This window comes from Gallinula chloropus, assembly GCF_964237585.1.
Source record: "Gallinula chloropus genome assembly, chromosome: 5".
Lineage (NCBI taxonomy): Eukaryota > Metazoa > Chordata > Aves > Gruiformes > Rallidae > Gallinula > Gallinula chloropus.
Window position 1 is genome coordinate 37,101,735 of NC_140090.1, and position 24,853 is coordinate 37,126,587.

At 42.2% G+C, this 24,853-nt stretch overlaps 1 protein-coding gene across 1 annotated transcript in view; it reads right to left on the bottom strand.

Annotated features, from left to right (window-relative positions):
* Positions 1-24,853, bottom strand: part of UNC80 (unc-80 homolog, NALCN channel complex subunit) — a gene marked incomplete at both ends in the record, with an annotated part of 128,707 nt that overhangs the window by 77,449 nt on the left and 26,405 nt on the right. The window contains 12 exons of the mRNA XM_084264990.1: positions 1,771-1,983; positions 7,912-8,084; positions 12,728-12,827; positions 13,315-13,421; positions 13,973-14,181; positions 15,492-15,593; positions 16,270-16,436; positions 17,883-18,031; positions 19,389-19,536; positions 21,462-21,608; positions 22,379-22,747; positions 23,378-23,646. Of these exons, the coding sequence (XP_084121116.1) occupies positions 1,771-1,983; positions 7,912-8,084; positions 12,728-12,827; positions 13,315-13,421; positions 13,973-14,181; positions 15,492-15,593; positions 16,270-16,436; positions 17,883-18,031; positions 19,389-19,536; positions 21,462-21,608; positions 22,379-22,747; positions 23,378-23,646 (2,153 nt within the window). The remainder of the gene's footprint in view (positions 1-1,770; positions 1,984-7,911; positions 8,085-12,727; positions 12,828-13,314; positions 13,422-13,972; positions 14,182-15,491; positions 15,594-16,269; positions 16,437-17,882; positions 18,032-19,388; positions 19,537-21,461; positions 21,609-22,378; positions 22,748-23,377; positions 23,647-24,853) is intronic.

The following is a 24,853-nucleotide window of genomic DNA, read 5'->3' on the forward strand; positions in this document are numbered from 1 at the left end:
GCAAAGTCAAAGCCATGCTTTTCCCTTCTGGGATGTTCCTAAGCAGCTAGCAAACACACTATTCCTAGCATGGAGAATGCATCCAGACACATCCTATGAGGCCATGAAAGTTAATGGGAAGAGAATGATGCTAAGTGGTTTGCCATCAGATTTCCCTGGTTCCTTTCTTGTGACCTTGCATCATGAAGTGGTACTTTCAACATTTTCAAAAGAAAACCTTCTTGGACTTTTTCCAGCTCAGGTTATTTCAGTTTCTAAAAATGGCAACTGCTGGGGAACCTACCTGGCTTCTAATGGTTGCTGACCTGCTTGCTCCCATTCTTGTCAGAATCTGAAAAGGAATGCCCAGAGGATAGAGCCCACAGACGGACAGCCCTCACTGTCAGCATTGCATACAAAAAATACATGGACTAGGTAACTGTGCTTTTTGTCCACATGCAAGGAGTCCTCAGAGGGGTTAGGTGAAGGTGGTGATATCATGGAATATAGAAGCAAATACAATCACACTGTAATTTTTCAATGACCTTTGGTATCTGTCCTGTTACTAAGATCACCTGTGTTTGAGAGATAACAGAGAGTAGAGTGCCTAGGTAGTAGTCCCTGAAATTGGCTCCATTGAGAAGCGTGCGTTGGTTTAACCAAGGAGAATATGAGTCAGCAAGGGGATTTTTTTTTTTGTGGAAGAAGAGCAGCTGGAGACAGTGGGTGCTCTCACCCAAGCTAGGTCCTCGCCATGGGCTGTGTTTTGCAGTGGGAAGGTACTGGCATGATCAGCACTAGCTCAAGGTTCCCTACAATGTGCTCCACTGAGAAGTGTTTGTTGGTTTAACCAAGGAGAATATGAGTCAGCAAGGGGATTTTTTGTGTGTGTGGCTTATGCAAGCACCCCAAGACTGCAGAATACATGCTTTTCCAATTCCCTTGAGCCTTGTTTCCTCCCACCCCCGCCCCCTGCCCCTGCCCTCCTCCGCCTCCCTTTTTTCATCACGATGCTCACTGTAAAAATCTCTGGTTTTGTGAAAAGAGATGTGAAGCACAAAGCTCATTTCCAGGCAGACATGTGTTAACAGGCACCACAGAGATCAAAGAAATTTCCTCCACTATTTTGAGTTGTGTGAAATGACTTGCAATAAGCATCAGACCTTCAGCAGGTATGCCTGGATGGGCTTCCAAAGAAATTACAAGTGGCACTAAAAGGGCCAGACAGGGCAATTGCCCAGCTAATCACATCACGATCAGATAAACCTTCAAGGAGACAAGCTCAAAACAAAGAGAGACAGTTCTTTAGGTAACATGTAGTACCCCCTAAAATTCCTTGTCAAAGAATGATGAGTGCTAACATTTTAATGGGTGCATAGAAAGACTGAATGAATATGTAAAAGAGAAATCCATTACTAAATATACAGCACCATATCTATCTCAATCAGCGCTGGGCTAAAAATATTTGGAAGGCAGAAAAAATGCGAGTAGTATCACACACCTTGCTCTTACTCTTCCTTAGGCATTCCCACATGACAAGTGCAGGAAACAAATGGATCAAATGGATCCTCAGAGAGAACACAGAAGGGCAAGGGGAGGGAAGGGATATCATTACATCCTAATAAGGTCCATTTCCATTAGAAGAGCTGATCCTGGCCGGTTGTGAAGTGCAAGTTGAAAGGGAGGGCTGAGTCCCCATTTTACTGGCACTGAAATTCTGCATAGGATCCAATCACTTTTACTTTTTGGTGTATTTTTTAATGTAAGCAGAAGAGAAAAAAACCCACTTACATCTCCCCAGTGGTAGAAGAGCTTAGCTGCATTCCACTGCAGCTTCTGGTTCCTTTTGTTGCCCACGATAGGAGAACGCCCACGGGAGAGGCCTTTCTTAGTAATGTTCACGTGGTGGCCTTTCATCCACTCGGGCCAGTTGCCACGATTGCAGCGGTGGACAAAGCGTGCGCACTCGAGGAACAGGGCCGCTCTCGCCACCACAGGAGCTTCCTGAAATGTTTGCAAAAAAAACCCACCTTCATTACAAACACACTGGACAAACTCTCTAATCATTAGAGGATTTTTAATCAACTGCTTTGCATGTTTGCCAAGGAGTCCCACAGGCTGAGCAATCTCTCCACCTGCCTCAATACAGGATCTCTGCACTGAATCACACCTCCAGAGCCAGTGAAACCAAGGCCCATAAACGCCGAACAGTTACGCTGAGTCCAGCCACTAGATGGGCAGCAAGAGCCATGTTACAAACCTATTTGAAAACCTTGTTTCACTACCCCTCTGCAATCCTTTATTTCAGAAACCATTTAACTGCCAAAAAAGCAGAAGCATGCACGTGCACCGACACTTCTACTGGAGGAATGGGTCAAGTTGGCTTTTCACCGTCGCAAATACTGCGACTGCCAGTGGCAGCTCGGCCACATGAATCTTAGCACTTGTCATCTTAAGTTCTGCTTGCGCGTCTTGGGGACGTGCATGAATTGAGGCCTGCTGAAACTAGAAAGTGTTATTTTACACTTAAAACAAGCAGCTATGGAGAGTGGAATCCATTACCGGCATCACTCAACAGAATTGTGCTGGCCTAACTTCAATGGCCTAACTTCGAAAGCAAGCATCAGACAATTTAGGACTGAAATGTAATATCAGGCAGCCGAGTTTTGAAGAGATTGGCTATTTTCCAGGGGAAAATGCTCCTGCCCTCAGCTTGGAAGAGCACTCTGCTTTAATGGGAGAAATGATATTGAGTGTATCTTATTTTGCATTAAATTTCCCAGCAGGCTCCACATTAGATTGATAAAGAATGCTCCTGAAACTGAAATACGTTAAAAAATGGAGACTGTAATTTGTTTCCTAAAGGGTGGCTTGGAATCTGGAAGGACCTTTCTTCCCAGCAGTCTACAATTCTGCAAAAATAACATCTTTACAGACATTGAAAGTGACTAAAAGCAATTGGTTCTCCTCATTTCCATTTAATTTCCCCTCTTTTCCTGCAATTTTCAGCAGCAAAAACCCCTGTGACCAGCAGGTTGTACAACTAAGAATACAGCTATGTCCACAATTTACAAGCTGGTTTTGAAAGGTTCCCTGACAGAGATTTCATAGAGCAAACATGTATTCCACACATTTACATGCTGACAGCTTTAATGAGATAATTCAAACTGATCAGCATCTACTTAGAAAGGGCGGTTCCTCATCTGTGGTCCGCAGATAATAGATGCAGCCTGAGACCATGGAAGATGGTCTGTGGAAAACTACTAAATAGTGCCTCCAACACTGCTTTAATCAAAAACTGAAAGCAATGCTCTAACCTTTTGGGAATTTATTTAAGAAATTCTATACTGAAGCTAAACTCAGAGCCAGAAATTGCTACCAATAAATTGAAAAAAGTCATGCCATGACTAGCCAAAACCAAAAAAAAACCCCAAAGAAACAAAAAGAAAGGGATTATGTTTTGTCTACATTAACAAGAAAACATATGTTAATTGCTTCCTGCCACGACATCCTGTTGCAGCTTTTTGCTTGTATTTTATTCAAATGTTGGAAGAGAGTAGCAATATTTTAGCAATTCTCTTGAGCAAGGACATTAAAACTGGTCCAGTGTTCTGACTAGGAGGGCAGAAATCTGAGGCCAGAAAGTCAGTCATTAACAACCAGAAACAAAACTAGTATCTAGACCCTGAAAAAAACATCTCAAATCACTTGTGCCTCACATGCAATATGGAACACAGAATAGAGGAGGATTTTATTTTTTATTCTCACAGAGTCCAACCTTAACCATGGAGACATACATAAAAAGACAAAGCCTCAGCTTTAATCTCCTGTTTTAGTGACGGGTAAAGTCATAATTTCTTAGCGTATATATAGGAATCTTGTAAAGATATGTGTTGGAAACATTATGCTATAACTAAAGGAGGATATGTAGGAGCAGGGATTAAGGGGAGGAGGGGTGTGTCCTGCAGCAGGACTTGCCCATTAAAAATCACTGAAAGGTCTTCCTGGGTGAAGGAGGACTTTCTGAATATCATGGGGCAGAAGCTCTCTGTGATTGCTTACCTGAGGCCCAGAGAAACCTGAAGCAGCAGCAAGAGAAAGATGAAGATGTGACAGAATGGACAGGGATGGATTCACACCACAGAGAAACACATCACAAATGGAGAGAAATGAATCAGGCAGGCGATGCACAGCTGAAAAGAACACAAGTTACCATGGTCACTGTCAAAACTTAAGACAGCAGGAATACTCTCATAAGGCTACCCGTGCCTGTGAAACTGTTCACAAGTCCACTTTTAGTATTAGACCTACTACATCACTTTGCCTTTTGAAAATCATTCTTGTACTCTATAAATTTACATGAATAAGAGTCCACCATTTTCTTAACAAAATTTCAAGTACTCCCATTGCAGCTTTTCAACAAAATACCCTGATTTGTACTAATATAACAGCAAAAGCAATGACCTGTGTGGGAGCAAATACAACGTGGATTTGGAATTTTACAGCATCACATTACTGTTCAAGGACAGCTGATTCTGCAGTTTTATGACTGCAGAACATTTAGATCCAGTTTTGTTTTCAAGGACAATGAATTTCGTAAGACTAATCAATGAGTAATAATTTTCTTGTTCCCTTTCTTGCAAGGCACTCCTGCAGAACTTTTGCTGGTGTCTTCAAGGAAAAAAAGCAGCAAAATAGCAACAATCTATTTGCAGAGGAGGAGTAAATAAAGTAAATTCAAGTACTGTCAAAAGATGCTGACTGGATAGCTCTGCTTTGTCTAGCCACAAAATAAACCTGGCGTGAGAAGTAGCTTAGCAGGTATATGAAAACAGATGAGTAAATTATTAACCAATATCTAGATTTGCATCAGAAATGTAAGTTCAAATCTTTCTGATCATATCTAGAAATGATCAAGTACAATCCGCAACACAGCTCTTCATTTCTGTTCCCTATTCTGATCTATTCTGGAGATCTGTTTGGAGCAATCTCAGATTTTCTTCCTGGTCATACGCCCTCCTACACACACATATTTCTCCTATGGAAACAGGGACACAGGAACAACAGGACCCTGCCTAAAACCCTTGGTGACAAGGAGTCGGGATACTGAAAAATATTCTTCCAGTTTTGACTTTGATTCTGCCCTCCCAATACTTGGTAGGTCCCCTCAAACACAATCCTGACAGAAAGGAGTGCCATTATGGCATTCCAAGAAGAGATTTACGTATTAGAGCAGATCAGCTCACACATCTTATCGGAGAAGTGTAATGGGATAGCTGTCACACGTTGCTAAACTGAGTCATTCACACTAGTCTAATTAGGACAGTTCAGGTAATGTATTTATACAATGTCTGGAATACAGTTTATAAAAGTAACTTGCCCACAGATGGATATACCTTATTATTTGCCTTTTAACTACCAAAGTTTCTTAACAATGGAAAGAAAATTAATTTTATTGTTGCCAAATCTGGATTTAAGCTGTTAACAGAAGGATGAAACCTCCTGCCATTTATTGTCAATTGTCACTGAACATTTGCAAGGCCACACACTGATTGTAGTTGTGTAAAATTCAGTCAAGGGTGAATGTCGCTCCTAGGAAAATATGTGAACTGTTTCTAAAACTAGGACTCAATTTAATATACAAATAAATCATTACCTCCGTAATGGTGCAGGCATTGTTTCATCATCCTAATTTCTTTAAATCACTGTGACAAACCTGTATAAACATCTAGGCTGATAAAAGATCCTGAAGTTGGTATAAGAATGAAATTTCAAGAATCTGCATTGAAAAAACATGCTGAAAAAGTTTATGAAAGAACTGAAACTGGAGCTGTTTGACTTTCATTTTTTAAAGGTTGCCATAGCAACTCTGCTGGATAAAGTTACTTAAGAAGCTTTTAATATGCATCAAACCTGATTCAAACTATTACTTCAAAAGCCTGGAAGCAGAAGCTAAACAACCAGAAGGCTTTCTGTTTTATGTGCTCTACTGACATAAAATGTGGGAATTTTCCATAGCAGCACGCATTGCAATTAAGCAATAAGGTGAGGTGACAAGCTGTCAACTTTTGAAACCCGCTGAGCATGTGACTGCCTATCTTCCATGTATCTCCAATGCTTTGCAGACAAAATGCCAGCTGAGCAGGCATTTGTAAGAAGTCTCCCAAGTCTGTTATTAGAACAAGGCTTCTTTCATCTTTAGCTGCAGAACTTCTAGAAATTCTGATGCCAAGGCCTTGTGCATCATTCAGCAGACAGGAAACAGAGACAAACTCTACTTTGCAAAAGCCAGCTCTAGAAATCAGACCAAACATCTTCAAACAGTTCACTCTGACCAGTAGTTTTCAGCTGACTTCACACATGGGGCCAGAGTAAGCTGGTTTGTGGCTCAGGCCCCTGGCAAATTTAAAAAATAAATAAGACATTGACAGACAATAGAGATGCAACTGCCAACCCTGTTTAACCATCTGATTCATAGCACACAGAGCAGCACATCCTCAGAAGGATCTCTGTGACATACCTGACAGCAATGAGCTCCTCCAGGCCCACACACTACATTCCCTGTCTTTAGAATTTGCAGCGTGGTAGCAGCCTTGAAGAATGAAGTTGTCTTTGTGCAGCACACACGGCAGTAGTGACTACCTCACCAAGACACCTTCTGAGCTCACTGCAACCCTGACTGTGAGAGCATGAGACAGGCTTCCCTATCAGTTGTTTCTTCCGTAGTGTCTAGCCAGAGGGCCAACAGCTTCCAACAGGAAGAGTGGGAGTAGTGAAGAAAGCACCTGCATGCTGGAAGATGTATGGGGACCAGTCCATACAGTAAAGCTGTATGTGAACTTACAGCAACAGCAATTTTGTGCCAATATTAATGCAGACTTGCTTCAATCAGCAACCAAAGAATGCAAGGCTAAGAAGAATGTATGAAGCCATGGTGCACCGAGCATATCATCCCTAGAACTACGAAGCAGACAAGGCAGTGCAGTAGCATGGAAGTCCATGATCCTGGCATCTCCAGCAGCAAGCAAAAAAATATAGTATGAGCACAAACAGCATGACAGTCAAAGAGGCAAGCGGTGAGGAGCAGGAAGGCAAAGGGATAGAGAGGATATGGATGTTCTGAGAACAGCGGCTTTCAATCTTTTCGAGTCTGCAGACATCCAAACACTTCTGGAAGGGAGTAGAAGAGCATGGTGCAGAGAAATTGCTAATAATTAGATGGCTTTTCACAGCTATCTTTGTCACCTTCTTGTGCTTGTCACACAAGCACAGAGCCCCACTAGCCTATGTATGACCCACAGGCTGAAGGCCACCGCTTTAGAAATAGAAGGCACCGTTAAAAACCTAACAGCTGCAAGGAAAGGGGGGAAGATACAGAAGAAACACTGAGTGTCAGGAAGGAAGGAGGGAGTGAATTCTGTCACTCCTGTGATTTGGATCTGCAAATTAGCTTTATCTGTCTTTAAAAGCAGGCACACTCCAATACTTGAAGGTTTTTTCCACTAACTGGCCCTGGTGACTAATAGTTCAGTGTTGCTTAGTGTATTTATAACTCTGTCAGGACTCCTGAGCAGAATTTCTCTGCCTCTCCTGGTAGTTATCCAGTCTTCAAACCTTATTCTGCAGGTTATTATTGACACTAGAAGCAGAAGCAGAATGGCTGTGAGCAAAAATTGAAGTCCAATAAAAAAAAAAGCTTTGCACTGGCAATAATCTAGTTAACAGGAAGGCATGCAATAAAAAAGATCCATTTTGCCTGCATACTCATCCACTCACAGATGCTAAAACTCCATCTAAGAACAGAAACACTGGCTGACATTGCTGTGATGCTTTACCTGCATCTGTGTGGGCATGCACAGCATTAGCGAGTGACGATGGACATATGCACATGCTCTCCCTCAGCAGGTAAAAATACACCAAGGAATGACTTACAAGATCTAGGGCTGCTGCCAAAATGGAGGCATCGGGGATAGTGCCTGGTTCACAGCAGTTCAGGAGGAACTGAAAGCGCTTCATGCCTTGGCGGATCGCTCCCAGGTTCACAACGTTCTTGGATTTTCCTCCTTCCTGGCTGGAGGTCAAGTGATCATCAAAGCTATGGCAACCTAAAGAGGTAGAGAGTACAGAGGGGATGCAGGGAGGGGTAGGAAGATGGGAACACAGTCTCTCACCAACAAAAAAAGTGGTACAAAACCCCTCATGAATACAGTCTTGGTCTAAATCTCTCCCTCACCTTGATGAGCTACCTTGAAGATAACTGCTTTATTTGTACGATATTCATGACTTCTGTGAAATAGGTGTGGAGCAAGACAGATTCTGGTCTTGGTCGTACTGATGTCTGCCCAAAACAATTTCACCATTCTCTGTGTGGAAGCCCGGGATCCGCTCCAGCATAGGTGAACCAGAACATGGCCCTTCCCACCACTGAATATCTTACATCTCTATTGTTTCTAAATTTACCTTAAAGTGGAGTATGTATAAGACTTATTCCTCATGCATCAACTTAGTAATATATCACCTATTAAGACACAAAAATCAGTAGTAAATATTGGAAATGTTCTATGTGGAAATAAACAACCAAAGCGAGACTGGATTCAACTCCTGGCCCCTCTGCCTTCAAGTTTCTTGTGCTGTTTGGGATGAAAAGGTCCCCAATAAGAAATTTTGAAAATTAAACTAGCAACCCCTTCAGGGCTTTTTTCAAGCACAATTTTAAACTCCATGTATAAAGATCACGTGATAGATCAACTAATCCCATTGCTGACTGAAATGAACACTTGGGAGTGCGGATAGATGTTCATTACACAGTCAGTACCCAGAGTTGAGAGAGTGGGACGAAGACACAGATGAGAAATCAGGAAAGTAGTTTCAAGGCCAAAGTGGCTGGTTAAAACAAGAACAGTCAGCTCCTGGGCTTTTTGTCTTTACCCATAATACTCTCCCTGTTTACATGTGAAAGCACACAACGTTATAGAATACTGAAGGATAAAGCACTGAAGGAAACACTGGGTGGAGAATTCAAGATTGGCTTAAAACATGGATTTGAAAGACAAGAGGCAAAACATCAACTCTAGGACTTTGTGACTTCTCCTTTCTCGGGAAAGAAGAATGGCTGAAAACTCAAAGTCCCTTTGAGACTACACTCCCCAGAATTAATTGGAAAGCACTTATGTACCACAAACAATAGTCACAACAGAAGATGACAATATGTATCTTCACTTTTCCCCCGAGGACAGAGGTATATCAAATTTCAAGAGACTTCTTTACATCATGGCTTTTCTCTCTCTCGAGAAGCTGTACATAGTTTTCCAGTAAACAAAATGTTTCTATGTTGGGAAATAATTCATCAAAATGCAACAACCAAAGTAGAAAGAACAGGTAGAACACTTAAATAAATGAACTGGCACTAATACCCTCCTCTTCTAATTCCTCCTTACAGCCTGTAGCATGAGATCTGAGCTTCCTGCTGTGGCTGTTTTAACACTAACTCAATTGAGATACAAATGTTTCCTATTAAGGGCCCTGTTGGGCTATGCCTGTATGAGATAAAGAACAGAAACTTGTCCTTGCAATACAGAAAGGCATGCTTGAGGCATCTCCCTAAGCCCCACTATCGCGATTTAGGAGAAACATCGTCCATTTGGGGTCAGTGGTTATGACCTACGGTCAATCATTACAGCCCTTTGCAGTCCTGCACCTTGCACTTTATTGTAGCTTTGCAAGAGAATCCTTCAGAGGCAGCTGATGACTATGTTCTCCTATGTCCATCCTGAAGTAGCTATGCTGTAAGCAGGCGAGCTCTCCCTAGCTTAATGCCAACATGACTCAGCCCTGCAGTGAGCAGCGACCATTTCCTAACATAGCAGGACACTGGATGTCCAAGCTCCAGCCACACAATTGCTTTCTGTGTAGATGCAAGATCACCCCTCAGAGCAACCACATGCTGTGGTTCACTGTGCTGTATGCCTTCAACACTCTGCAACTCCTACAGTCACTCACAACATCTTCAGTAAGTGCCTGAAGGAAAGTAAGGTCTCGCGTAAACGTAATGTAACACGCTTCTGCATATATGCTGTATTCTTACTATAAGTAAAAAGATCATTAAAATAAACATTTTATTATGCATGAATGTGCATATATTTATATGTATACATGTGCACACATACAGATACACACACACTTATGCTTACATACATACCCAACACAGAATTCCCAGTGGTCTAAATGATGTATCACAATGAAGATTACAATTCATAAATGATATGACAAATTAGTCTATGTTTTATTATTACTGGTGTATTGTAATGTATTTTTCCTCACTCTGTTTTCTTTTCAATTTGGCCTACTTTGTTAAAACCCCAAAAACACAAGAGGAAACACCACATGGAGAAAGCATGAGTGAAGTAATGGCATAGCATCATTAATGACAAGAATGGGAAGGGTGAAATCCGTTCCAAAGCTATGCTTTAGGGTCAGGTCTTTAAGTATTGAATAGTATACCCATCCACCTGCAGGAGGTTTTCATTCTCTTCTCCATAAGCACATAAAACCTGCTGCTCTTTACAGAAGATACAGAAACACGGGAAATTTGAAGGCCCTCTGCACTGTTGCTGTTCTGTGTTATAAACTGTCCCACCCTGAAAAGGCCTCGCATCAATTTCACAAGACACAGAGGTACATATACACACATACGCACATACAACTACTCTAATATTACGTGGCTTTCATTGCACTCCAGAGATCCTTGTCAACACAGTGATAAAACTCATTAACTGTCACCTTTGCTTTATAAATTTTAAATACTCTCCCTTTGCTTCAGTTACTGATCATGCAATGGCCCAACGCTACTCATCAACATCACTCGACAATTTGCCTGTTCCTCATACTAACATGCAAGGGTCTCTGTCTTTAACCCACTGCATCACTTTTATTATGGTATTTCTAATGCCTGCACTTACCAAAACCAAGCACGCCACATGATTCTCCCACATGCACGTAAAAGATTTCAAGTTCTCCTCATTAGTTACATACATTCCGACCCTACCCACAGAAGGCTGAAGCATGGACAACACTTCCAAAGTTCAAAAAGGCAATACTGATGTGTCATCTTAGTTTTGCATAGACCACACATATTGAACCAGGGTTTTGGTGCTCACAGGTCCGAGACTAAACCTGTGCCACTGAATCAAGAATATGGGGGGCAGAAGCACACTCACAGTGGCACAAAATAAAAATTAGCAAGAACCACTTCCTGCAAGAGCATATGAAGGACATCTCACATGAGGACTGGAGAAACAGCTGTGGTAGTCTGTAAAGATCCCTCAGTTGTTTGTTCCCAGTAAGAGTTGGGAAATTATATGGTGGAAGTATTTCACACCTTCTTCAACACACAGAAGTGGAAGAGGAAACCATGCAGTTCTTTCCATTGTAGGGGTATTCACCTTCAACTACTGAACCACAACAAGCTGCTGTGCTGATGCACTCTCCTTCTAAAGGAACAATATGTTGCACCTAGGAGCTAGCTGAAAACCACCAGCAGCAGATTAGCAGTTTACATTGGTGAGAGATGCCCAGACTTCGCCAGTATCACTTGCCTGACCAATGCCTTACATGGATTACACTGCCGGTCTGGGACAAATGATGATGAAAAACATAAAATGCAGTGTCAAGGTATAACATAAGAAAATAAAAAAACAATGTCAGAGAGTGTAACATACTCTAAAGCTACAGAAATCATGGTGAAAAAGAAAATCTACTCCTTTTTGTGTGTTTTTGGGAGTCGGGTACAGCAACAGAGCTTCAAGATACAAGGTTGTCTCCCTGACAACAAGGATGAGCTCTGAGCCGAGGACACGATCATGTGAATGACTGCATGACATTTTAAAACAGAATATATCATGACCTTGTATTCACAGAATCACAGAATTGTAGGGGTTGGAAGGGACCTCGAGAGATCATCGGGTCCAACCCCCCTGCCAAAGCAGGCTCCCTAGCACATATTGCACATATTATTCATAAAGGCACTTTTCAAACATTACTGATTTTGAGAATGCATTGTAATTAATTATACTTTTGTAGAATGGAAAAGTAGTGTTATTATTGTGTGCTAAGAAAAAGGGACAGCATCCCTAACGAATGGTATGCAGACACTAGACATGCAAACACAGAAGAAAAGAGATAATTATAACAAGGTTTGTGCAGGGTTTTCCATTTCATCAGTGCTGATCTTTGCTAAAACTGTCAAATGGTCACAAATTGGGGAAAAGGAAAGAAACAAACCACAAACAAAAACTGATGGAACACCCATTGTTGTATTAGGCAATGAAAGGTTTACACACGTAATTTTGAACTGAATAAGTGCTTTGAAGCAAGCATTAATTTTTCAAGTGTGTTGATCAAATTAAATCTGATTTTTAAAAGCCCAAATGTTGCATTTGTGTAATTTATTTGAATAGTCTTGATTTTTTTAAAATTTACTTTACTAGAGTTTTTTAAATCAAAACAAAAGAAAGAAGGAAGGGAAAAAAAACAGTTACAGAGATTAAAAAAGTTGGAGAAGGCCAGAATGGATACAAAAACTATGGAGAAAGCAGGAAAAAAGGGAAAGGGCTAAAATACAGAAAGAAAGAGATTAAAAAAAAAAAGATAAAAAGAAAGAAAAAAGGAGACGAGAACCCTGATTTCTAACCATCTTTTTCTTCTGTGTGATGAAGCTTGGATGGGTGTCTTCGGCAGGTGCGCCATTTACCAAGACGCTTGAAGAAATTCTCCTCTTCATCTCGCCCGTTGTCCAGGCCACCTCCTGGCCCCCCTCCTTCTGACAGCTTCACCGCGCTGGTAAACTTCACCTGTGCAAAGGCAGAGGGCTGAGTCAGGCTGTGCTGTACCACATCTTTTGGTCTTGCTCAGACATAAAGCATCCACAGACAGGCTGTTAACACAGTGGATCACCATAGCAACACAAGTGGGTCTGCACAGATTTATGTATGTTGAAGCACCTCAACTTCCAAGCTTTCTGCTTAAACGATTCATCTTTTGCAAGAGGCTGTAAAGGAAGGGAAAGTGTTACAACAATTAAACCTTAAGTGTGTTGACAGAGCCTGCATTTCTCTCTCGGTGAACTAAGGCAGACTGATACATACAGTGTAGGTTTAAGCTAGTCTTCCCTTTGAGCTGCAGAAGTCCAGTGTCGAATTCCCATGGCACTCTGAAGACTTTTGTGACCGAGTCTTATTGGCTGCAATGTCCATATTGAGAAAAATGTTTCCCTGGACAGCTAAAACAATCCAGATCCTGTCCTTACAAGCTCTCTGCAGTCCCACCTGACATAATTACCTTGGAACTCTGCCTGATGAAAGACAAACGGTCGACAGAACTGATATCTAGGAGATCTTCCACCCCGTCAGCCAGGCCAGAGAGGGAGGAACGCTTCAGCCAGTTCCCTGTTGCAGAATAAGCCACTCAGGACAATTCTGAAAATGCTTCCAAGCAGAATCTATTTATTAGCAGCTGCAGCATAATTCTCTAAGAGGCCATGCCAGTGCATGGGCTGGGAAAGGGAGGAAGGGAGGGGAACGGAAGAGGGATGAGGAAAGCAACCTTTCCATCTTACGTGCATTAACTAACATTCAAGGCCATGTTTGGGGACTTGCAAAGGATATATTCTTTGTTATATGCTGTTTGGAATATTTCTTCTCTACAGAGAGGAACAATACCCGTGAGATTAAAGTACTAGCCTACGACTTTGGAGACACATATTCAATACTCTTATTTTACCGCAGATATCCCCTTTTACCTTTGGCAAATTGCTAATGTTTCTCTTTGCCTCAATTCCCCACCTATAAAATAGAGAGAGCAGCATTTCCCAGCTTCCCTTGGGAGAATATACAATATACTCGGACCATAAGGAACTATTGCAATATTTAAGACACTTATATCTATGTTTCTCTGCACATGCAATATGTATATAGAAGAGGAAGAGACATACATTTACCTATGGGGAGTTTGAGTTTCTTGCGAAGGGAGATTCGTCGGGAACGAGAGCGGGAGCGCCTGTCTGTGGTGGTCCCAGAGTGAGCAGTGGTGCACTCAGATGTGTCTTGTTCAGATTGACTACTGGTATCACTGGCTGCACTCTGTGACTTGAACATCTTTCGCCAGAAGTCTTTGCGTCCCAGAACAGCACCTTGGATTTGCTCATCACTGGAAGAAAAGGGATGCAGAACATGAACTGCATTTCCGTGAAGCTGGGTGGATGCTCAGGGGAATGAGGCCTCCCTCTCACAGCCCCCTCCTGACCTCTCTATTCTCTGAGGTGGTTTCATTTTGAATTCCAAACATAATCTTCTCAGTGGGACATAATCAAGGTTGACAACATGCTCCATATTGTTCAAGGCACAAAATAACTACCCTCAGGAGCTTGTCCACTGAACAGATAATTGCAACTTTTAGTTTCTACACATGAAACACAAAATCTTCTTTAGGTCAGAATGACTCATATTAATAGGACTACACTGGTACTTTCTACAAGCATGTGTACTGGAGAGCTTTGGACATCATGGTAGCCACTGAGAACCTGCTGGAGCCACAGTTCTCGTTATAGTGTATTTTGCCAAAATCTTGAGTTCTCCCATGGCTGTGGCATGGCTTAGAGCAGAACAGCCTGCTGTAATTCTGCAGAGCAGGAAAGGGCTTTCTGTTAGCCTTGCAGTCTCAGCAACAGTGACTTTGCAGGCTTGGTTAATGCAGGAGAATACATAATATGGAGCTCTGGGCTCTTGTGCAAGCAATGTCTTCGTACAGTGCATTTCAAAGCACTTAAAAAAGACAGGCAGGTATTCAGAGACACAGAGAAGTTAAATGACTTGTCTACAGTTATGTAGAGAGCAGTGGCCATTTATACAATTTTCTAAAGTTCTTAAGAGCATTAAGTTTATTTCAGTATTAAAAGGCAGAATTCTTTGGACAAGAGAGACTTTGAATGTGCAATGCCTAACAGCAGGATTGATTCGCTCATTAAGAAAACTGGTAGAGCACCTGTACTGACAAGGGAAATGCAATGACTTTGGAGACTACATGCTCAAGGTAGATCAGGAACAGGCTGGCTCTTGGGAGGCAGAAAAGGATTAAGGACACTTAGCAACAACTCGGAATTTGAAAATTAATAGAATCATCCCCCCATAAGTACAAACAAAGCATTCCAAACAGCTGTGACGACATCTCTGAGGAATTAACACTCTGTCCATGGCTATGATGGTATGTGATGTTGACAAATCTATTGCAGTGCCATTTGAGAATCTCTGGTGGTTCCCCATCAAAACCAGGGTGGGTCTAGTTGGCAGCACTGAAAATAGGCATTACCTGGATGTTATCAGTAGCTCCTGAACAGACAATGCTGTTATGCAATTGCATTACAATCCAAAGAGAGAAATCCTCGCTGTCCTGCCCATTTGTACTAATCCCAGAAGGAAGCTTCTGGCAATAACATGTGAAACAATTCAGTATTTACTTACTGTTCTGGAGTCTGCATTGGGCGGCTTGAGATGTAACTACGGCATTCATCAGGGGCAGCTGATGCCTGGCCTTTGTCAATGATGACACTTCCCACCTCAGATCTATAGAGACAACATAAATCATCAGCTAAACAGAATGGGTGGCCCAGTTCATGGACATCACATAGCTACACAACAAGGAAACCAGCCCTGCTGAGCAGCAAAACAGCTTTAAAGATGTACCCTCCACTTAGCAATTTATTGCCTCAATGTATATCATTAATGAAAAAGCATCAGCTCTTAGAAGCAAAGCCAAAGTTTTTAGGAGATTTTCAACTTGCTTAATCCTTCTTCCCAACCATTTAACATGACAAGCCTCAAAGCAGCGAGAAAAATTACTTTTTGATAAGGTAGCATGTCAGGATTAGATTTCTTCTGGGACTTGTTTTGCATACTAGGGCTTTACCTGTCAGATAAACAACATTAAGGGATGTCATGCACATTAAAAGCTGTGTTTCGGGACTGACACTATGCTGTTTCTTTCTCTTAAACTTTGCTCCTCTCAGTATTTCCACTGCATTGTTCTCTTAGGACTCCTGTATGAGAGGGTTAGCACTTTTTTCTGCAAATCTGTTACTGTCACCATTCTTTAAATTCTAAAGGAGACTGCAGCCACAGTACAATTCTGTATGTCAGGAACTGACATATACCATCAAGATAAAACACACAACTCTTTCTGCATCTGTGTTCAGTGCATAGAGCCATATGCAAGTCAGCTTCTTCCCTCCTAGACACCCACCTTTTGCTCCCAGAAGGTTTTGGCTCTTGCTCTGTTTCCTCTGGTTTTTTTCCTGGTATCAACTTCTCAGCGCTGTCTAAGAGGGCACTGAGTGCCACTCTCCGAAACACGTTCCCATGAGCTTCCTTGATAAACTGGACCAGCTGTCGGATATCGCAATACAATCCCTGAGCAGCAAAACATCATGAAAATGAAAGAATTAAGTCTACTGTTCGTGAAGAAGCAGTGAGAATCAATATTTTCTAAGGCACTTCAGCAGGCTGTTGCTTCTTCTGGCTCTTGTCTGATACAGGGTTTGTGTTTTCTCACAGGGATCAAAACCTGGAAACTCCATTTAATGCACTCAGAAGCAGCAGACAATGAGGACCGTTATTGTTATGGAACATGCTTTGCAATGGGCTAAAGCAGTTGTAGGGCTATCAGAGGCTAAACCAGCTGCAAGATGAGGGAGCTGCAAAGATGACTTGAAGCTTGTTTTTTCTCATTCATCTAACCCATAATCTTAAAAGGCATGAAAATGCTAAATGGGAAGGGAGGAAAGGGGGACTAGAATGCAAAAAACTGCATGTTTTGTTTCAAAACCAGTGGGTGTCTTGGGATTTTTCTTAATTATTTTAGGGCTTTACATTGTGGGAAGAGAGGGGAATGACTCACTCATTCCCCAATCTACTCCTACACTCAAGGCTCTTTTTAGTTCACAGATGTGTATGCGTGCTCAGATGTGACAAATCACCTCTCTACCTGAGGGCAAGGGGATTGAAGCAAGAGTTTTACAGGACCTGATTTTTGATCTGCAAACTTCCTGGAAAATTCCCAGTTAAAAGCTGCTCAGCCAGCTTGAAAAAACAAACCAAAACAAAATACCAAAACCAGCACCCAACTAATTGGAACTGCATACTGATTAAGGCTCTTTATCATAAGATTCTGAACACAAGAATGACTTTAAAGACTGACGCAGAAAGAAGAAATCCTCATATATACTCTGTGTATTATGTTCTCCATACAGACTCACTTCATATTAAAATTTCACCTTACACACCAGCTGCAGTAGTGTCCAGAAAGACACACAGTTTATAAGGAAAATTTACACTTGGTGATTCTAAGCTAGGTTCAACAATGGTGCATGCTTTTCGGCATCCTACCACTTACTCTCCACTGAGAAACATTCCAAAGGAAGAATATCCATATGAATCAGAGGGCCTGGGCACAGGCAGACTACTTTGCTGGTTTAGGATGTTACTGTATTTTCCTTCTCCTCACAAAGGATTACTATCCCTTTAGCTGGACTACAGCACCTCTACAGCCCTGCCATAAGGATGGAGTACTTGTTTATTAATCCCTTTCTACTAATCCATTTGGGGGGAAAAAAAACCCACAAAACAAACCTAAAACAACAGAAACTCCTTGAACAGTGAGTGCACAACTTTTATCCTGGCTAAGTCTTCGGGTTCGAAGGCAGGTACGAAAGGAGTGGATCACATTTATATCATGTTTCAATTGGGACTGCAAAGCCAGCTACACTCATGCAATTTGGCTAAACCAAATTAATTCTTTGCTGTAAAGCCTCACACAAGTGAAAAAGTAGTTTTTCTAACATGAAATCAAGGGCTTACCAGGTTTTCTGGGCTGTGCAGCTCATGTGTAGTGGAAGCGCAGCGAGTAATCAATGACTTGAACATGGCACTCACAATAATACCTTCTACACTCTGGGCTGTAGACTTATTGTCCACTGTGGTGAAGTTGTTCCCAAATCCAGCCTTGTCTGTGAAATTCAAGTACAAGCAAGTCCCCTTGTTAGGAATGGCTTTAAAAACATAGCTTAAAGACACAGGTAAAAGGATTCAGATATATGAGACAAGGGCAAGGGCCACATAATATCCTATAGTCAGTTCTTGCAATCTTTCCCCACAAAAAAGGAAAAGGTAAAATAAATGAGAAGGTCAAAATCTTCCCAGAAATAGCTGTAGTATGAAAAAAAAAGCATTGAAAAGATCAGGATCACTCTGGCCTCCGTGTCTCTCATTTAGAGATGTATAGAATAAGGCATAAAATTTGAACCACACCTGCAGCTTTTCTATTTACTGCTCTAAAGAATTCGATTGTTTGATTAAGCTGGAAAGTGACAACAGTCATGAAAAGAAAATCTTCTAAACTACAAGAATGCTGCTCTTGAAAGACCAAGCTCTCAGAAAGAGTCAAGAAAGAATTACACATTTATATGAATAATAAGAAACATCCCAGTTTCATTAGGTGAGAGAAAAGACTTTCAAAAGCTGCATGAGCTGCCATGCTTCAAAGCATGAGATAGTCAATAATTGATGAATACTTGGGGAAACTTCCTATGGGCATCTTCTTTGCAAGTCTGGTATACAATGTTTTTTGATGCTTTCTCTGAAATGCATGAGATCAAAGGTATGCTAATAGATTAGTCAGGCTCACAGAGTGCTTCAGAACAGTTATTCCTACTCCATGAACAATCATTTTTAACTGTTGTTGCATGCAGGGACCAAGCATAAATGCTTGGTCATTCTAATAGCACCTGAAATGATTCTCCTAATTTAGAGAAGAAAAAAAAAATGAAAAAAGAGAAAACGTATATACATAGAGACACACACTTTTAACTGCAGGCATGTGCATCTGTCTGTTCATGTTCTTGGTTATTCAATCTGTTCTTGCTATTTACTGGCTCATCTGAGACACCAGGGAGGGTTTAATCCTCAGTTATACCTCCACTCAGAATAAAACCTGGATTAAACAGACCACTCCAGCACCTGGCTGGGTTATGAAGCACAAAACTTTCTGCCTGAGGGATCATTGAATGAAAATACTTTCTTTGAAGAGCCATAAATAACTTGGGAGGATGAATAAAAAGAGAGGCCTTCAATTTTAGATGACCTGGGTAAATAAAGATCACTACGTGAGATCACTGGGCAGGCAGATCAGAAGAGCTCCAACTCCCCTGACCCACACTGGCTGAGGATACGGTCTGTATATTCTGAGGATAGTAATTCACTATTTTCATTTTTTTTTTTTAATGGTAAAGAAAGAGGTGTGACTTCTTTGTGATGGTACAGTTTAGGAATATTCAAATGAGAATTTCTGATGCCAGCTATACTTACTGTCAGTGACTGGCTCCATGCAGAATCCCAGTAAAGCATGCAGGAAATCCACTACATTATTGAGAGAATCCCTGTCCACATAATCCCTCATGGTCTGACGGAACTGCATCTTATCCAGTTTGTACAGCTTTGTGAGGCAGTTCTGAGCCTGCAACGATAACCATCAAATCACATCACGTCAAATTACGTGTCTGAGTTTTGCTAATAGGAGCAGGTTATTTTTTGCTCTGGCTTAGCCAGTGCTCTGCTGTGCTGTCTGAAGTAACCTCCCCTAGGAGCCAGAAGGCTCGGGCCTTCTAAAAAAGGACAGGTTTGCCTCCAAAGCAAACTAAGTTCAGCACAAGAAGACTGTGCTGAAGGCACCATTAAAGCACCAGTATGCATGCCACTGTTTGGAGGAGGAGGTGAAGTCACCACCATTCATGTCCCTCTCCACCTCTCCCCAACCCCAAGGTAAAATCTCACTGAATAGGAATGAAGAATGTACCACTTCAGCCAGGGCTTATTGCCTTGGTGAAACAGGTTCTTGAATTTTAGCCTCTGGCTCAGACCCAACCCATTTGATGCACAGTGAACAACTTCTATCATGCAAAACATAAGCTTTTTATTTAAAAGCTATTAATTGTCAGCTTCTTGTCACAAAAGTATCCATCCTACTGGGACCCCATGCAGGCTGAAGTTAGAGAATCTGAAATACCACCTCTACAGGAAACATACCTCCTGCTACCTACAAGGGGATGCTTAACTTTCCAGTAAATTCAGACATGTAATTGTCCATGCAGTCAACACAAATGGTGCATGCAAAGCAGTTGGCCAGACAAGTGCACAGAAAACGCTGCAGACTTAGACATGTAGGAAGATCTCTTCCCATAAAGACCTCAATTCAATGTGTCTGATAAGAACCTTGGCTGCAAGAGACTTCTATTAATTTATGCTTAATGTTATGCATAGGCCTTAGTGTTTTGCTGGCTCAGTTCCATCACAACATAAAAGCCTAACTGACATTTTGATGGATATTATATATATTCGACCAGTGCTCTGTGCAGAACCTTTCTATTGGTACACATGGCCTCTCCTACCCAATCTTGTCCCACTGTGTTCAGAACTAACATTACTGCTGCAGCCTCCTCAGTACCTGGGGATTTAGCCAACAGAAGAATGCTGCATGATACAGAGGCAGCCATTCCCTGAGCCATCTAGCTCAGATCCCAGAACCAAATTATAGCTCTGTTGGCATGGCTCAGGAAAACCAAAGCCATGAAGAAGCTCCTGGCTCCCACTCCCACCGTGGATGGGCACAGTGCAAATTCCCATTACAGTCATCAGAAAGGCTCCCTGCTGCAAGCACAGAAGGTGAGGAGGCAGCATGTGCTGGAGAAAGCCTTGGAAAGGCTCCCATTTGACACGGCATTGGATCTCAGAGAATCAAGCTCTTCTGGATGAAGTCAGATGTTTGGGTTATATCCTGGGCACTCTTTACTGCTTCAATTTGGGTAGAACCAAAATTGTAAGGTATCAGCAGTGAGCACCCACCTGGTCCTACAATAGGGTTGTCTTCTACTTCCTCGAGCACACTACCATGCCTGTAAGCACAGTGCACTCCAACTATCAGGAGCTGAAGGAATGGCCCAGCAGCAACCAGTCATAATCACCATTAGGAAAGGTGGATATAACTACACCTTAGACATCTGGATTCAGATATGCAATCAGAAATAGCTGCACCTCTTGTAAATAGCATACTCTGTTGGGGTACTGTTGATGTGAAAAATTTCTTCCACCAGCTCACACAGGGGATTTGCTCCCAAGTATTTGTCCCTTCCCAGACAACCCACCCATTGGGCTGCTCAGAAGCACCTGGGGCTCAGGTGCACTCTTAGCAAGCCCCAGGGGCTGGAAGGTAACATGATAGCTGAAAATCCGCTATGGCTGAGCTGCAACACAGTTTGTGAGCTGGGGCAAAGACCAACACATTTACTGCCATACAGAGAAAGCTACAGAGGGGGCGGACACCAATCTCAGCAGCTGATGTCAAAAGTACAAAGGGGACACTTTAATGAGCTTTAGTTCTCTTACATTATCCCGGAATACCTGGTGTCTCAGGCGATCTCCAGAGAGCCCTCGGTGTCCTTCTCCACAACCATAGGCACAACCCAGGGACTTCACAATTTTGATAAGCATTGTGAGTGCCAGCCTATGGGTACTGACAGATGGGCCTTCATCCTAAGAGTCACAGAGGAGAAGACAGTGTGAAACCATGGTACAATCAATGGCATTTTATTGGCATTTTAGTTTTAACAAATTGCTGTCCTTTGGTCCCTCAGATACTACTGAGTTGATACTCTTGAAATGTTTACTCCAACTATTTTTCAAGTTTAAGGACCATACCTCTCCCTTTAAACTCCCCTCAAAAAGTCAGGCTGTAAATAAGAAGTCCCCTGCATGCTGCTATGAACACCACTGGGCACCTTGAAAATTCTGACTGAAAGCTGGCTTGCCCGAGAAGAAAAACAAGCGCCTGTTTTAACTGTCTTAGCTATTATGCTACTATGAATTGCAGCTCTGGAGGTCAGCATCACCATCTCTTGGCCATTCTAAAAAATTTACAACTTCTCACCATCAAAGAAAACAAACAGTGCTCACACACTGGATTATGTTTTTCCTTATAAGCTATGAATAGAAAATCTGAAAAAAAAAATCCTTGTGATTGAGGGTTTCACGCCCTTTAACAAGATACTGAAAATATCCATGCAGGGCTCACAAACTCTGCTATTAGCTGCTGGTTCACCGGAGTAGTTACAGTGCTCAAATTCCCAACTGTGCTTCTTTGGTGGAACCCCAAGTGAGCATCAGAGCAAACCAAATTAATTTGTGATACAAAAAAAACCCAACCCAACAAAAACCTCAGAAGGGCAATTACATATACATGCATACTCAGTCTTAACAGAACTTACACTACGTTAAGGAAGTGTATGAAGGGAAGCAAAACAAACCTTTTCTTGTTTTTTGTCATTCTTCTCATATGGTCCTCCTCCTCCTCCACCACCTCCATCACTTCCACCTCCACCTCCTCCACCACTTCCACCACCTCCTTCTTCTCCTCCATCTCCAGCTCCACTAACTGGGGGAGGCCCAAATCCACAAGCTGAACCACCAGAAGCAGCCCCTTTGAGCTGGAAGGATCCTTCACTTGGCCTCTTTTCAGGAGCCTCATTTTCTTTGTTCTCACTCTTCCTTCGAACCTTCTCTACACAGGGCACCACACCAAGCTGAAGTAAGCACTCCACAATGTTCAGGGCCACATCACAAATACGGGAACTGATGTCATGGTTCAGGACCAAGTAAACAGCCTTCAGAACCACCTGCAAGATTCAAATACCATTTTTTAGGTCAGGCTTATGTTCTCTCATATTTGGTGCCTGGAAATTCTAGTCACAGACCAGAGACTCATTATAGCAGGCACAGGACAAACTCAGAATGAAGTACACACAACCCTCAACCCCAATAGCCTACAATCTAGGTGTAAGACAAGAAACCGCAGGCTGGGCACAGTCAGGCAGAAAGGAAACCACACGATGACATCTGTGAGCCTGAGAACACCGCTTCAGTGCACCAGGAGCTGTCAAGTCATTAAGGAGAATGCAGAAAAAGGTGAGTTTTAAGGTGCCATTAGAAGAAAGGTGCTATTCAGTTTTATACTATTTTATAGGGAACTTGGTGCATGCCCCAAGAACACAGCCATTAAATAATATCACTTAAGATTTGATGTGTGCATTCCACATGCACATGCGCTCCTTGCAAGGAGTAACAGGAGTTGCAGTAACTCAGAGGAGACTTTTATGATATGCACAAATGTATCTGACTGACCTTTATGTACTGCTGAGAGAAGTCATATAAAGAGGTGGAGGAAAAGCCCATCAAAACCCTGATCTCAATGGTACAGCTATATTGACAGAAGAGGGACCTGGCTTTCCTCATTCCTTGCCAATTACCGAGAGATCCAGCATGCCGTTCTTGTGGACAAAGTTGTTGGTTCCATCAATGTGATCCGTATCCTCCAAGCAACTGTAATTGATGCAGGAGTCCGTCAGGCTCCGTGGGAGGTTGGCACATGCAAGCGGCTCATGGGGCATCTCAGGGATAGGCACCTGGTTGCACAGCTTCCTCATGTGCTCGCTGAAGAAATCGGCATAGCCCACATTGAATGAGGCCAGGGTGGTGTTGAAGGTGGCCACGGTGATGGTGGAGATCTGGGACCGCACTGCAGGGAGGAAAATGGCTACCTGTAAATCTCCATCTCAAGAGTTATGAAACGGCAAACGGAGGCTGTCCTTGCTTACATGAAGGAAGTAGCTCTAAATGCAGCTTGTAATGCTGAAAGACAAGACAGGTTCCTAATTCCTATCATGGGTACAGGGATGAAAGCACGGATTCATCTCTTCTTTTAAGCTGGTGTAAATTAGAACAACCCCAAGTGCGCTCTAGCAATCCACGGCAGTTTAAGTTGATTTCTGTCAGCTGGGCAGTAAGTAAACCAGGGAGCTCTGCCAGCCTAAATCTAATCCAAAAGAGGGTTTAGATTTTGGCTAGCTTTGCTCCCTGTCTTGGTTCAGTTCTGGTCTTAAGGTAAGGGAAATAAGGAGGACCCTGCAGCTGGATGCAGGAGCGAAGGAGGATAATAGCAGCACCAATTCAGAACAGCTTTCTAAGTCACACCAGTTTGAAATATTTCATCACCCCAGTTGAAAGAAATGGAGCAGTGTATTCCTAAACAGTACCTGTGACAATCTAAACCATCTCCAAAATGCAAAGCTGACTGATTACATGTGGTTTCTAATCTCACTGAGCTCCAGAGGAGAAACCGCCATGACACAGCCAAGTTTAAATTAACACAAGTTAACACAGGGACATTTTTATCAATAATTCACCATGGTTTTACAACTTATGCTGAACTCCAAGCCATGATGTTAGTAATTTCACACACTTAGTGCTTTGTAGGTAAGTTTATATGCCCTGAAGTGTAGAAAGACCTTATATGTCCCATGATGTTGATTGGGCCACCTTCTGCCAGACAGTACAATAGCAGAGCTGTGGAACAACAAAGAACCTTTACCTCAGGCTATTTAGAATATGAGCTAATCCATAAAGTAACACACAAGAATCTTCAAGCACCGACTCAACAATGGCCTGGTTATATTATGTAAATAACTTGCCAGAGTGGTGACTACATTTCCTCATGGAAAGGGTAGGGTGCAACCCTACCAGCACTGAACTAGCACTATTTATTAGGAGAAAATGTTCCGAGGCTGATAGCAGTACCTTGAACTAGACTACAATTCGGTCAGTGATTAGGGCAGGTATTAGCTACCTGTAATCACAGGATTACTTGTTGGCAAGCATGACTTTTTACAGGCTTTCACTGAAATTTGCAGTGAAGATCACAATGAAGATGGAGTTAAGTATTTTTG